The sequence below is a fragment of the Sceloporus occidentalis genome, unplaced genomic scaffold (genome assembly GCF_023333645.1).
Source record: "Sceloporus occidentalis isolate IW3139 unplaced genomic scaffold, rSceOcc1.0.p SCAF_10, whole genome shotgun sequence".
NCBI classification, from domain to species: Eukaryota; Metazoa; Chordata; class Lepidosauria; order Squamata; family Phrynosomatidae; genus Sceloporus; species Sceloporus occidentalis.
In genome coordinates, this window is record NW_028316990.1 from 20,136,792 (window position 1) to 20,152,500 (window position 15,709).

The 15,709-nt window shown below is 43.7% G+C and overlaps 2 protein-coding genes across 11 annotated transcripts in view; both read left to right on the top strand.

Annotated features, from left to right (window-relative positions):
* The window catches only part of LOC149306059 (protein NLRC5-like), a 35,645-nt gene extending 30,819 nt beyond the window's left edge, over positions 1-4,826 (top strand). For all 9 annotated transcript variants that reach the window (XM_089476933.1, XM_089476939.1, XM_089476930.1 and 6 more), the window contains 7 exons: positions 43-126; positions 807-890; positions 1,203-1,286; positions 1,769-1,852; positions 2,763-2,846; positions 3,916-3,999; positions 4,745-4,826. In XM_089476933.1, coding sequence (XP_089333059.1) covers positions 43-126; positions 807-890; positions 1,203-1,286; positions 1,769-1,852; positions 2,763-2,846; positions 3,916-3,999; positions 4,745-4,826 — 586 coding nt within the window. The remainder of the gene's footprint in view (positions 1-42; positions 127-806; positions 891-1,202; positions 1,287-1,768; positions 1,853-2,762; positions 2,847-3,915; positions 4,000-4,744) is intronic.
* Positions 4,745-15,709, top strand: part of LOC149306060 (copine-2) — a 43,764-nt gene continuing 32,799 nt past the window's right edge. The window contains exon 1 of one of the 2 annotated variants that reach the window (XM_089476943.1): positions 4,745-4,833. The gene's annotated coding sequence lies outside the window, so the exon portion shown is untranslated. Of the gene's footprint in view, positions 4,834-9,634; positions 9,896-15,709 lie in introns of those variants that run through there. The other variant, XM_089476942.1, reaches the window with a different exon arrangement.

The window sequence follows — 15,709 nt, forward strand, 5'->3', positions numbered from 1 at the left end:
AATGTTAACCATGTGGCAACTGACATCTTTCTTCTTTTCAAGTTTATCTGGGAACAAGATTGGGAACGAGTCTTTGGAAAAACTGGCTCCAGTTCTGCATTCTTTGAATCACTTGAAAGTCCTTCGGTAAGTGCCATGGCCAGGGATGGGCAAATCAGACCATTTTCAGTCCAAGTAGCTATACAGCACTAGAGAAGGTGCATTTTTAAAACTACAGCTTCCAGAATCCCCCAAAGTTGTCCAAAAAGTAACTTTTCCTGGCTCTGCTTTGGCATGCATTGTTTCTATATACACATGTATGTGTGTATGTGCCTTCAAGCCACTTGTCAATATATAGTGACCCCATGAATTACAGTTTACCCTCTGTATCCACAGAGTCCTACACACACACACACACACACACACACACACACACACACACTCCCAAAAGCAAAGCTTGATTTCCCCATTTTGTATAAGGGACACCATTTTATCATGCCATTCTCTTTAATGGGATTTGAGCATCCATGGATTTTGGTATGCGCAGTGGGTCCTGAATATTCAGGAATGTTTAGAGGTGGTTTTACCTCTGAAATGTAGCCTGCAATACTTGGTATTCCTTGATGGCCTCCTATCTAAGTCCTAACCAGGGATGACCCTGCTTAGCTTCCAAGATCCGGTGGGATTTGGTACTTTTAGGCTGTTTTGGACCTTTCCATATGCATATGCTGCATTAGTATGGTAAATGGATAGGAGGAGCTGATAACTATCCAAAGTCATGGCTGCCTTTTCATGAATATCTTCTCTTCTGTTCCTTCTTTCCGCAGCCTGTCTTCTTGTGGCATTGACTCCGAGGGAATGGTCCATTTAGCCAAAGCCCTTTTCAGGTGTCCCCAAATAGAGGAGATCAGGTAAGTCCAGCTGGCGGTAAAGGAAATCAAGTCAAAGCCCACTTGAAACAAGGGGTGTTTCCCCAAAGTGTTGTATTTATATGTTGAAAAAATTATTTAAACAGTTTAATTCCCACTTTTGATTCTCAAAGCTAGACAACCGATCACTAAAGTCAGAATCATCCAAGCCATTATGTTCTCCATCCCCATGCACAGAAAATGGATGAGAAGGAAATACATGCTTTTGGGATTGCAGACTAGTTTTCCAGACTGACCCAGCTATGTATTCAATAGGATTCTTTAATACGTTCATTACCCTCTTTTTCTATGCAGTTTGTCGGAAAACAGCATTGGAGACAAAGGTGTGATGGTCCTCATGGAGCAGTTGCCACAACACTCACAACTCAGGAAAATCAAGTGAGTCCTCCACTGGGTTGCATCCATCTATGTCTTATAGTTTTTGAGGCCCCCAAATTCCTTCCAGTTTGTGTAGTTTTGTGAGATATTGAGCCTTCTGTGTCAGAGCGCTCTGGTGCCAGGACAAACTACAAATCCCAAGGTGCCATAGGATGGAGCCATGGCTGTCGAAGTGGTGCCAAAACTACATTAATTCTGCAGTGTGGCACCAGTCTGTCCCAAAGTCTTCCAATAGCCACTGTTATGGCGCAATGGGGATTTGAACCTGGATCCTTTTCAGCAATGGAATTTGACTTCTCTGTTTCTCAGCTGGGCTCAGTATGCATTTAGGTTGCACTTGTTCCTAGCAGGTTAATAGCAAGGCTGAGCCCCAAAAGCAATTTCTCCCTGCACAAAGTGGCCTTTCCTGGCATGTTGCAAGGAGAGCTGTAATGGCAACCTAGGATGAAAATGGCTAAGGTTTTGCAATGCCTTCTTTTTAGCCTCAAGGTCTGTGGCATCAGTGACGGTGCTTTCAAGACTCTCGCTTTTGGTCTCAGCCGTTGCCCTTTGCTTGAAGAAATAATGTGAGTATGAATGGGAGGGCAGGTGATGCCCAGCTTTGGGGATTATGGGAGTCGCAGCCAAGCATTTCCGGAAGGCCCCTGATTGGGGACATTTCTTATTTTCAATCTAGATACTTTCCTGCATGATCTCCATATTTCTCCTACCTTATATTTAGTGGTGGTTTGGCTGCCTATTGCTCCCAGTAAAATTAAATTGCATGCATGCATGAATGAATGACAGAATCACTCACTCACTCACTCACTCACTCAATCACCTGTCTGCTTTTTTGCATGAGTTTCTGGATCATGGTGGCTGGTTGGCTCCCATATCAATGGGGTGTTGAATCCACTCTGGGTTTTACTCTGAACTTTAAGGAATTATTTTTAATGGGTTAGATCTATTTTGTGGATAAGGTCCCACACTTTGGACATTTCCTTTTAAATTCAGCATGAAACCTGGGCTTCATTCCCACTACCTTTTAAACCAAATCCCAATTCGGTTTGAAGTGGTTCAACTGACCCTGGCTACCACTTAAACTGAATCGCTGAAGCTATTCTGAGAGGGGGGCCACATGCTAGACCCATTTAACCCGCGTCTTTTTGAATAAGTCGTTTCTGTGCAAGTGTGAACCAGGTGTGGATCGGAATCGGTTTGAATTTGCCCTTCGGCTGGCTGGAGCGGGTCCATTTTGAATCAGTTCATTCGTGAATGTGAACCACAAGTGGGTTTATTTTACAGGGAAAAATGCGATCGGGGCAAATGTAGTAGGAACCACACAGCACTGTCAAATCGATCAATCAATTCAGATCACAAACTGCTTTTTCTTTTCTAAGTGGGAATGAGGCCCTGGAGTGAGTTCACTGCTCCTCCTAAGATGGAAGCAATTGTCTTGTTTCCCAACTGATGGCCAGCTATTCTTATTCTCTTTAGCTTGTCCTGGAACAATCTTGGAGACGAGAGCGCAGCAGGGCTGGCGGAAATTCTCCCAAGGATGGCCAAGCTGCAGATATTGGAGTGAGTACCTGAATATTTGCTAGCCCAAAGCCCAGCAATATAGTTATATAGTACACCATACCTCCCCCCCAAAAAACCCTGCAGCTCCATTATTAGAAATGCAAAGGCCTGCAAAGTGGCTAGAGAAGATGGTGGAATTGGCTCATTTAAACCAGTTAAGAAATTTAATAAGAAAAGGATTTAATAAGAAGTCTTGAAGACCTTAGATGGAGACTTTGGAACAAACTAGGGGGAATTATCAATACGATGGGATTGGATTGCTTCCAAATAAGGCCGCTCAAGCTTAAATCTAATTTATGTATCTGAAAGAGAGGTAAATCATAGGCAATAGTCAACTTTGACTCACAAGAAAGTGGCATGAGGATTCACGGTATAGATAGGTAATAGTTTTAAATCTCATTTAGAGAGAGGCACAAAGTCTTTTTAATAGGAGAAAGGCTGGGAAATGAAGAGGGGTGTTATTATAACCTAAAACTGTGCGTATATAGTATTTTGTTTTAATTTTGTGTGCATATGCATACACAATTTTCTTTCCTCTTCTTTTGTTTTTCCTTGGAAGCCCTCCCTTGCAGGTGTTTTGGAGTGCACTTTATTGGCTTCAATATTTTGCAAGGCACCTTGAATCCCAGTATTGGTGAAAAGGCAGGATATAAATGAATGGTTTTGGAGTCACTGCGTGTATCCACTCTACTCAGTTATAGCAGTGTGATGCCACTCTAACTGCCATAACTCTGTTTTATGGAACCCTAGGATCTGTAACAATATTTTCCCTAGAGTCCCCTAGTGCAGAATTTCAGGGAGAAGGTATTAAAGTCTATGAAGCAGAAATTTAAAGGACCTCACCAAGCTACAAAACCCGGAACCTTGTAGGATGCAGCTATGAAAGTTAAGAGCTGTATCAAAGTGCTACAAGTGTGTAATGTGGATGCATACAATGTTATTCTTAAGAAGAGGAGAGAGCTGGCAGCAGCCTTTTGTCATGCCACTGAGCCCCATTCTGATAAAATTGGCAGTTTTCACCTTGCTATTAAATTTTTCTCCTTTTTCTTCCTCCCTCCAACACAAAAAGTCTGGACAATAATCATATCACAGCTTATGGAGCTGAGAAACTGGCGGAAGCACTCCTTTACTGTCGAGGAATCCAGTCTGTAAGGTGAGTCCTCTATGGAAAGACATCTGCCACCCATTAGTAGGAGGAAATATTAATATTATTAATAATAATAATACATGAAGTCAAAGGCTGTGGCACCACAGATGCTGGCGAAACATCAGGAAGAAACTCTTCTAGAACATGGCCACATAGCCTGAAAAACCCACAAAAAACTATGGCCGGCCATGAAAGCCTTCAACTTTTCAGAGGAGGTTTGCCATTGCCTTCCTCTGAGGCTGAGAGAGTGCAACTTGCGCAGGGTCACCCAATGGCTGAGCAAGGATTCAAAAACTGGTATCTAGCGTTCAAATTACTAATGCATCACTGGATCACATCTGTATTTCACAAGTTATTATACATTACATATAATTATGTTGTTGTTGTGTGCCTTTGTGTTCTTTCTGACTTATGGAGACCCTAATATGAACCTATCCTGGGGTTTTCTTGGCAAGATTTGTTCAGAGGAGGTTTACCACGGTCTTCCTTGGTCACTCAGTGGGTTTCATGGCCGAGCCTGGATTCGAAACATGGTCTCCAGAGTTGTAGTCCAAGATTCAAACCACTATGCCTTGCTGCTTCGCTAATTTAAGTAGCAGACATTCTTACCCACAAGAAACCAGATGTCTCACTTGAGATAAGACATCTTAGTGTGGCCTTTTCTTTGTTGAACATGGCCACTCTCGCTGTGAAAGAGCTGCCGGCTGCAGAGAAAGGGCTGAAGTTAATGCATTTTTCTTTCTGTTTCTAGGCTGTGGCACAATTGGATCCCTAAGGATGCTGAGCAAAAACTGAGAGAGCGAGAGCCAAGGCTGGTTTTTAATTTTGTTTAAAGAAGAGGTGAGAAATGTCAGCAGGAAAGGAGAAGCCATATCAAGAGTTGGGAGAACTCTTGCTTTGCCTGGGAAGCAAATGCCGATGGTCCAATGTGAAAGGAAGGGGCAAGAAATTCAGCTGCATGCCCTGGTCCATTTGGTTTCACCTGGTGCACCATCTGGCCATTGGTATCGTTGCAAACCTTTGTTAATTTCAATCCCAAAGGAACGAACAAGCAATTTGATCCATTTTCTCACCCCTTGAACTGTGTTTTGGCCATAACCTGAGATAACATGATTCAACTTTGACTCATGATGACCCTGAAGAGGAAACTTCTCCAACATCTACTTCTCTGCTCAGGTCCTGCAGACTCATGGCCATAGACTCCCTGGTTATGTCTAGCCATCTGCCTTGAAGTCATCCTCTATTTCTCCTGCCTTCCCCTTTTCCTAGCATCATGGCCTTTTCTAGAGAATCTTCCCTTCTCATGTTGTGTCCCAAATACAACAAGCTCAGTTTAGCCATCCTAGCTTCCAAGGAGAGTTTGGGCTTGATCTGTTCCACGACCCATTTTGAGCCATCCACCATATCCTCCACACTCTTCTCAAATGAGTTGGTTTTCTTTCCGTCTGCTTTCTTTACTAACCCGCTGTCACATCTGTACATGGCGACAAGGAATGCCATGGCTTTGGACAATCCTCATTTTTAATATTCAGTGTTATGCCTTTGCACTTTAGGATTTTGTCTGGCTCTTTCATGGCTGCCCTTCTCAGACCTAGTCTTCTTCTGATCTCTGGACTGCACTCTGAGGATCGATATTTGATGCAAGACACAGGAACCCTTTAACTGTTTTGTCATTATCTAGGATGAATTCATGTGGTTCTTCCATAGTCATTATTTTTGTTCTCTTAGGAGCTCAACATAACGTATGCCCCGACTCTGTCCCCAGGCTGGCGTGACGCCAGATGCTGCTCCACATGGCGCACGGTGTCATGGCAATGCATCGGTGGCTATGGTGCCCTTTCTAGCACTCTGGTGGCTCTAGCGCCCTTTTCAGGATGGAAAAAGGAACCACTTTTTGCAGCTCCTTTTTGCACAGCAGAAAGGAGAGATCGGGGCTGTGGCATGTAGTTGCCATGGACCCGATTTGGCACCAAAAGGGGTAGTCTGTCGAGCCCCTTAGTATTCATCATCAAGCCTACCTTAGCACTTACTACTTTGACTTTCTTTACTAATTGTTCAAGGCCTTTGTTGCTTTCTGCTAGTAGTATGGTGTCGTTTGCATAGCTCAGGTTTTGCAGTTTATGGAGAGGCACTTAGGAGTCCTAGCCACAGAGCTCCTCTCCGATATATATAAACTCAAACTATAAACCGAAACTATAAATGCCAGGTTTCCATATGATGTTGCCATGGCTTTGAAAGTGGAATTATAGCACTATCTTTGCGCAGCCTGGGTCTGGCCATGAGCCCTGTTCCTCTGCAAAGAACAAAAACATCTCGACCAGAAAAATGAGCAGCTACTTATGGAAGTGAAGAACTTGGAGCAAAATGTCACAAACCTCACATCTAGTATAGTTCAACTGCTGCTAGCCTAACATTGTGAATGTGCACATTTTCTCACACAAATGTCACTGAATAGTGAACTGTATATATTTTGGGCAATGTTTTATTTATTATCACTCGGTATTTTGTTCAGTTTCATTTGTAAACCACCTCCCGAGGGCAATGCGGTGAGGAATTCTGTTAATAAATGGTAATAAATGGTAAAAATAATAATATTGATATTAGTGCTTTATGAGGAAGGAGGAAACACAAGCCACAAAGTAACTTTTTTGCATCGGTATTGAACTTGGCGGCAAAGTCATTCCAGCCATCACCAAGATCCACTTTGGAGAGGCATAATGTGAAAGTCATAGGTTATTCTCAACATGCAGCAAACTTCAAAATTGCCGCACGGACTCAAAGAGGGGATGAATCAGAGCAGAAAGGAAGACGGAAAGGTTTGTCCGATTGAGCAATCAAATTCTGTTACTCATTTTCTTGAGATCTTAACCTTTTCAGCAGACGGACTTCACATTCAATATGGCTGAGAGACTTTGACTTCCTTTGCAGTTGTGACAAGGACGCTCATTCTTCGCCCACTTGCAAGTTACATAACCTTTAGTGCAAAGGTGGAAATCCTGCAACCTCCTCTAGTTCCTCGGCTGCGTGGCATTAATTGGTGCCCAGGAAGGCTCTTTGTAACCAGACTCTGAATAACCCTAGAAATGCACAACTTCTGGGTGTGGTGAGGAGGTGACAAGTTCAGTTTTAAGGCAGGAGGGAAGATGTTGCTGAGGACCAGAGCGGTTGATGACTTTATAAATGGTGGAAGGAGTTTTGAAATGGGGTGTGTGCAGGCCGGGAAGCGGAAAGAAGATGTGACGAACTGGCCAAGAATGCGATGAACTGGTTTGACAACAGGGATCTAGGAGTCCTAGTACACCACAAGTTGAACATGAGCCAAGGGTGTGATGCGGCAGCTGAAAAGGCCAATGCGATTCTAGGCTGCATCAATTGAAGTATAGTGTCTAGACTGAGGAAAGTAGTAGTGCCACTCTATTCTGCTTTGCTCAGGCCTCACGTGGAATAATGCTGTGTCCACCAGCATCTGGGCACCACAATTCAAAAAGGATGTTGAAAAACTGGAGCGTGTCCAGAGGAGGGTCACCAAAATGGTGAAGGGTCTGGAAATGATGCCTTATGAGGAAAGATTTAGGGAACTGGGTATGTTTAGCCTGGAGAAGAGATGGTTAAGAAGTGATATGATAGCCCTGCTTAAATACTTGAAGAGGTGCCATGTTGAAGATGGATCAAACTTGTTTTCTGCTGCTCCAGAGAATAGGACATGGAGCAACGGATGGAAGCTACAGAAAAAGTGATGCCACCTAAATATTAGGAAGAAGTTCCTGACAGTAAGAGCTGTTTGACAGGGGAGCATACTCCCTTGGAGTGTAATGGAGTCTCCTTCTTTGGAGGTCTTTAAGCAGAGGCTGGATGGCCATCTGTCAATGGGGATGCTTTGACTGAGAGTTCCTGCATGGCAGAATGGGGTTGGACTGCATGACCCTTGGAGTCTCTTCCAACTCTATGATTCTGTGATCTTTGTGAGGCTGGGGGTGTTAATCAATGTTATAATGTGTATTGTGTGCCAGCAGGAAACCATTGTCTCTGTTCGACCCACTGGGGATGGATTGGAGTTTGCAGATATATTCCAGTTTGGCTGTTTCTCTTTGCAGTCTTCCTTTGTTTTTGTCTTTCCAGGGCAGCCATTCACTCCATGCATCTGTGGAGATTAGACCAAGCCTACAGAAGCTCATGCTACAACTCCTTTTCCACAGTTAGTTTCAAGGGTGCTATGAGAAATACTTGTATTCCAAATAAACACAGATGCAGCCAAGGTCCATGTATTCAACTCCGGTGACCAAGAGCTACATTCAGTATTCATCTTTATCTGTTCGTCTCAGTTTGTAAGTAAAACCTGCCTCCCACCGTTGTCTCTTTCCCTAATCTTTACAACTCTCATTGGCAGTGAACTTTCATCCCATCATCCTACCCACACTTTTTGCATTTCTGTCACAATTTACACTCCCCTTTGCCCCTTAAAAGATACACAGAGGTTGCATTCCCAGCTCCAGATGAAATGGACCCTGAGTTGGAAATTGTGTTTTCCGAGGCTGCATCTACACTGCAGAATTTCTCCAGTTTGACACCGCTTTGACTGCCATGGTGCAATAATGCTACAGAGTTCTGGGATTTGTAGTTCCATGAGATAGTTACCCTTCTCTGTCAAGAGCACTTTGGTGATGCCACAAACTATAACCTTTCCTTATGCTGAAACTGAAGACTGAAAGGGTTTGCTTGCTCTGGCAGTGCCTTCTCTTACCAGGCGAGGGCTCAGGCTGACAATAAAATATCACCAAACTGCCAGTGTTTTACCAGCCCAAAAGGGAGGAAAACAAGAGTAGCATTCTTGGCACCTTGTTCACTGTGTGGGCAGGCATTTGTCTGTAGCATCTCCCCCTTTTTCAAGACCAAGGGTTTTGCAGCATGGAGGACTATGTCTCCCCAAAAACAATTGTGCAAGATGATGGGAATTCTTATAGCCTGTTGTCTTGGATACATTTAGGACACACTTGGGCATTTTTGCCATTTTTGCAAGCCCAAATTTGAGTCTCAGAGGGGCTGCAAGAGCTCCCTATGTACTGATTCTACAGACTAACAAGGCTATAGCTTTGAATTCTTAGTATATAAACATACACATTATATGTTTCTTGACTAACCAACTGAACAAGGAAGAGTATGTGGAGAGCTCTTGCAGCCCCTTTGAGAGCAAGTGACAGGAAGAAATTGGCAGCAAGAGCTTTCCTAGATTCCAGTCCACTTCCTCAGATGCATTTAGATACAATAATAGATAGATAGATAGATAGATAGATAGATAGATAGATCTTGTAGCCCCTTTGAGATTGAACTGAAAGGAAGAGGTTGGCAGCAGGAGCTTTCCTAGACTCAAGTCCACTTCCTCAGGTGCATTTAGTAGAGTGGAAAGCCAGGGACCTCTCTCTCTCTCTCTCTCTCTCTCTCTCTCAATCTCTCTATCTATCTATCTGCCTTGCCTTGGTGTGTGAGAGTGTGCCAGCAAGGCGAGCCCCTGCCAAAGTCTGCCAGGGCTCCTTGGGGGCAAGGCAACCCCATGACTGCCTTCTTCTTTCTTCCTGCTCTTGGAGGGAAGGAGGAGGAGGAGGAGGAGGTCTCTTGGCAGCAAGGTCTCCTCTGCTCAGTCCTCCTCCTCCCTTGGATCGGGGCCGGGCTTCGGAGAGAGAGGCGGATCCGGAGCAGAGGAGGAGCAGGAGCAACAGCCACTCCGTCGGGAGGATCTGGGCCCAGAGGCTGGGAGAGCTCCGGAGTGAAGGGGCCCCGGGAAGATCCCCATCCCAAGGAAGGCAAGGAGGAAAGAGGGGAAGAGATGGTGGCTCCCGGAGCCCCCCTGGGCTGAGAGTCGAAAAGCGAGACCCCACCCGACGAAAGAGAGGAGCCCGTCAGAGCGGTGAGTCCCCTGCCCTGGATCCTGTGCCAGAGCTTCCCCTCTGCTCCCGATCCTCTCTTCTCTTCCTGATCTCCCTGTTGCCCCTGATCCTCCCTCTCCTTACAGATCCTGTGCCAGATCCTCTCTTCTGTTCCTCCCGTTAGTCCCGATCCTTTTCTCGATCCTCTCCTTTCCAGATCTTCTCCTGAGTTCCTGATCCTCCCTGTTGCTTCCTATCCCTTCCTCTCTTTCCCAGATCCTGTCCTCTGTTCCTGATCCTCCCTCTCCATCCAGATCCTGTGCCAGATCCTCTCTTCTGTTCCTCCCGTTAGTCCCGATCCTTTTCTCGATCCTCTCCTTTCCAGATCTTCTCCTGAGTTCCTGATCCTCCCTGTTGCTTCCTATCCCTTCCTCTCTTTCCCAGATCCTGTCCTCTGTTCCTGATCCTCCCTCTCCATCCAGATCCTGTGCCAGATCCTCCCCTCTCTTTTCCAGATCTCTTTGCCAGATCTCCTCCTCTGTTCCTGATCTTCCCAATCCTCTCCTTTCCTCTCTGCCCCAGAATAGAATGAGATTTGTTTGGTCCTGACTTTTGTGCTCAGTTGTCTATCCTTGCATTTGGGGACCCTTTCCTAGCCCCTTTCTTCCCCATCCTTAACCTTCTCCTGGTTTCCTGGCTGCAGTCTCCATTTCTATCAGTGTTTAGGAACTCTTTGAGCATTTCTGTTTCTCCATCGTCTGGGTTGAACTTAGGTAGATCCTCCATAGTCATTAGTTTTGGCTTTCTTTATGTTCAACGTTCAGCCTGCCTTTGCACTTTCTCCCTTGACCTTCCTTAGTAGTTGTTGTTTTATGTTCTGCTAGTAGTATAGTGTCATTTGCATAGCTGAGATTGTTATATCTTGGATTGTTATATCTGCCTATCCTAGATCGAAGTCCCCATTTCTATCCATGTTTGATCCCAGGTCTGGGAACCCTTTTTGACTATTTCTACATAGCAACAGTTGCTTTTATAGGAAATTATCTTAGTGAAAACTACACGGTGCAACAATGTTGTTCTAACCAATTGATGGCATATTGAATTGCAGAAATACACTGTATCTCTGTAAGGAACTAGCTCACATGTAACTCCTTCTGTAACTAACTTTGTAGGAAATTTACTTAATATCTATTTATTTGGAGCATTTATACCCCACTTTTCAGACACAAAGGCTCTCGGAGTGGCTATTATCCAATATCATTCGACCTTTAGCCAACCATGTTTTAAGGAAGGTTTTTTTATTTCTAGGAGAAAGACTTAGGTCCAAAACATGGGATTTTGGCGACAACGCATTTCCGATATCGCTTTATTTGTGCAATTGCGTGTGATCATCATTTGCACAATTACTTCCCATTTCCGCTTTATTGGCAGGATGCTTTAAATTCAAAAACCAATAGCTTGGTTTAAGGAGCGGGCGGAAATTTTGATCAGTATTTTCTGGCGAGCCACTTTGTGCGTCTTCTTTGCTTTTTATTTGCATCTGATCTAGTTTGGATAATATTGGATAATAGCCACTAACCTCAGCAAATGATTTAGATTTGTAAGCCGCCTTGAGTCGGAAGGTGGGATATAAATAAACATTATTATTGGTGTTGTTGTTGTTGTTGTGGAGGGGCCCCTGTACATTGCTTACAGATCGAACTTGGTTTGGCCATGGCTATCCAAAGCCATGATGTTAAAAACTTACGTCAGTTTGGAAAGAAAGGTATACACTGAGGCTCATTTCGGGATTAAAGAGTGATTAAAATGTACTTAAGGCATCTTGCAAATAAAGTGGAAATGGCAATTGATTGCGCGAATGATGATCGCATGCCGTGGCGCAAATAAAGCGAAATCAGAAATGCATTTTCTCTCAAATCCCGAAAGTAAAAAGATGTGTGTCAAGAAAGGTATAAAGTCCTGAATCCACTCAGCAATAGAAGCTGGTTTGTATATTTGGGCAGGGGCCTTAGGTTAGCATAAACAAGCAACGTCAGCTAAATAAGCCACAGGTTTGTTTGTATAGTTACATGCAAACCCTGCAGAAAGGCAGCTGTTTGCCTTGCTTCCCTCTCCAAAAGTGAAAGGAAAGTAAACCTTAAACAAGCCCAGGATTATTTCTCTGGGAGAAAGAAGCCAGAGAATTTATTCCTGCTAGGAAATTCACACATTCTCTCAATTCCTAGGTCCTGGATACAGAATCCGCAATGTAGAAATAATTCAGCTTGACACCTTTTTAACTGCACATGGTGCATGCTGTGGCATGCTGGGAATTGTAGTTTGTTGTTGGCACTGGAGCTCTCTGATGGAGAAGGGTAAATGTCTCACAAAACTGCAAATCCTGAAGTTGCATAGCATGGAGCCATGGCAGTTAAAGTGGTTTCAGCCTGGATTATTTCTCGAGTGTGGATGCAGCCAGGCTCCATTTAGGATTTGGCTTTCTCTCGGTGCAAGTTAACATTAAAACCCAGAATTTGCTCTTTTCCCCTAAAAACATCTAATTCTAAATAAAGATATTTGCTCTCTCTCCAAGTTGAGGGTCTTGCAACCGTTCCATAATGTCTGGACATGTTCTTTTCCCACCTTTGCCGAGTTATTTCCGTGTTTTATGTTAAAACATATGCTTTTTAACCCAAGGGGCATGTTCTCGCTTAGCTTCGCTCGATAGCTTTCTTTGGCTCGATGCCCTGTGTAATGGAGAGGAATTAGATAGCGAGATGAAAAAGAGTGATACCAGAAGAGAGCTTGTGGAAGAGATCCCCCTTGGCTCTCCGATGCTGAGCATCCTGCGGAGAGGATCAAAAGCGACATCCTTTTTAATAACCCATTTAAGATCTCCATTCTTCTTCCCTTGCTTGTACTTTTTGGCACTTTTCTCGCATCTCGTCTGGGCTCCGTTTGCACAGAGCCATTGAACGATTGTCTGAACGGCACCGGTTTCCTCAATGTGCCATCTTCAACTTGCTCTGGAAATAAGAGGTTGAGAAGTTTCTGTTGAGGGTTTCTGTTGTAGGAAGCGATGGAAACATGGAAGTCGGATCCGGGACCAAATCCTATGGATCGTTCCAACTAGATTAGCTCTACTCTCTCACTCTGTGGCCATGTCTGCTTGCAATAAATAATACATTTCACAGCGATCAATCCAGATGATGCAGGACCCAATCTCTGATTCTGGTGCAAACTGTTCTGATGACATATGGCCAAGTTTTGCACCGACGCTGCAAAAGTCACCTTTTGCTAAAGGTCTTCCCAGAAAATCTGGAGCCCTCCGGTGCAGTGCCAGGTTGTTCACTGTGTTATGATATTCAGGTACAGTAGCATTAGTAATACACTGTCCCTTTAAGTACAACCCAGATCTTCCTATTCCTCTGTTGCAAAACCAACTCCTGCATCTGGGAGTATGACAGTGGACACATCTGTGTGCATATACTCTGCCAGATGTTTAGACTCATCCGAGCCATTGTTCAATCTTAAGTCACTATTTGGGCAAGTCCCATGGATTTTGGTGGGTCTCCTTTAGCTAGGACTGGGCCATGGTTTCTAGCATGATTTTCCTCCTGTCTCCAATAAACAGAGAGGAATCCTCCATTGTGACTTTTGTTGGACTTATGCCTTTTCAGGAAGAAAGAAAACACAGGATGTGAAAAATTAAATTTGGAGAGTTAACACCTACATTGTTATCTTAACATTTCTCTGCAAGACGTGACATTTGCAGCACCATCCTGTCTATATGTGCTGAGAAATAAGCGCTGCTGAGTTTAGAGGGATTTAGTGCCCCATTTTCCCCTTTGCATTCAGGGCTTCTCAGCATTGCCAAAGACCTCCAAGGAGGCCATTTGCTTTTCCCTCATGTGGCTCTAAGTCCACACTGCAGAATTAAATCACTTTGACACCACTTTAACTGCCATGACTCTTATCCTACCAAATTCTGGGATATGTGGCTCTGACAGACCTGGTGAAAATACCTCACCAAACTGCAAATCCCAGGTTTCTGTAGGATAGAGTCATGGCAATTAAAGCAATGTCAAAACTGCTCCAATTCTGCAGTGTGGATCCACTCTTAAGACACATTCTAGGGCCAAAGGACCGCTCCTTTAGAGATAATAAGAGCATTATATATATATATGCATGCTTTCCCATGCGCAAACCAAGCCCTACAGCAGAGCGAGAGAAATTAGCAAGCAGGCCAATTCACTTGGATGGATGGCATGCGCTTGCAACGAAATGGAGGGAAGCTGGTTCTTGCTGCAGCTCATTGCTAAGGAGACCATCTAGCACCCTTCTGGGATTTCAAAATGCATGAGAGGCTTTTGGAGAGAGGAGGGTTTTAAAAAAGCATCGTAAGCGCTTGTACCTGTGGCATGCAGATGGTGGGAGGTTGCAAGAGGCATTGACTTGGTTCAGAAGCATGAAGCTATGGAGTCAAGAGGGATGTTTCCACTTCTTTGGATTACAGGTCAAGTCTCCTTTATCTGGAGTTCCAAAATCCAAAGTATTCCAAAAAGCCTAAACTTTTTGTTCATGGCTGGTTAAGACAGCGACACCTTTGCTTTCTGATTTTGACACAAAATGCATAAAATTACCTTCAGTGTGTACAAGGAGCGCATGAAACATAAAAGAAAGTTGCGTTTAGACTTGGGCTCCATCACCCAAAATCAAGAATGGAGGCATTTGTGGATTGAAAGTGGCAGTTTATTTAACAGCATGCCGATCCAGATGTCAGCGTTCCAGCTGAGCAAATATACACCTTAACAACTATAGAAGTTTTGGAAAATCTAGCAAGCAACAGCGTACCACAACATATAGCAAAATCAGGAGATCAGGGTTCGAGTTTCCACTCAGTCATGGAAACAGTACAATAGAATAGTCACATACTCTCAGCCCTAGAAAACCCTGTGATAAGTTTGCCTTAGGGCCACTGTAGGTTGGAAACAACTTGAAGGCACACAATAACAACAGCAACAACAACAACAACAACAAGCATTACATATATATCAGCCAGACACTAAATAGCAATCAATAAGACATAATAGAAAATTAATAAGCCAATTGCAAATGAAAATTAGTCATTAGTCAAACATTTTGTTTACAGCACAAAAAACATATAAAGGGCTCCTTTAGCGTAGTTGAGATTAAATGAGAACAAGAAATTCTTAGCATGCAAGTAACTGATGAAACAGACTGGAGCCCATGAAAATGCATGCTAGACATGTCTTTTTTCTTATTATTTCAGATTGCTATTAGTAGAAAGCGGCAGTTTGTTGACAGTAAGGTCACAATGCTCTGGAAATGCTTAATCTGCTTTTCCTTGCAGTTCCTAAGAGCTTAATAACTCTGCAGCTTCTAATACAGTATATTTTTTCCCTGTTGAAGATTGTTTTGCCTTCAACATTACTTTGGCTTTATGGGTATCCTTTAACCTTTCCCCATTGCTATATTATTGTTGTATTTGTGCCGTTGGAGAATGGGGGATGCATTTCATAAAATCAGAAAATCAAGGGGTTGCAAGGGTCATATAGTCCAACTCCATATTGTGCAGGAATACACAACTACAGCATTCCTGAAAGATGTCCATCCAACCTCCATTTAAAGACCACCAAAGGGATGTCTATCGCCTTCTGAATCAGTCTATTCCATTGTTGAGAAGCTCTTGTAGTAAAGAAGTTTTTCCATATGTTTTCTTGTAATTTGAATCCACTGCTCCATGTCCTTATCTCTGGAACAGCAGAAAACAAGCTTCCTCCATCTTCTACATGACATCCTTTCAGTTATAGCTATCGTGTCCCTTGATGGTCTTCTCATCTCCAAAGCAAACA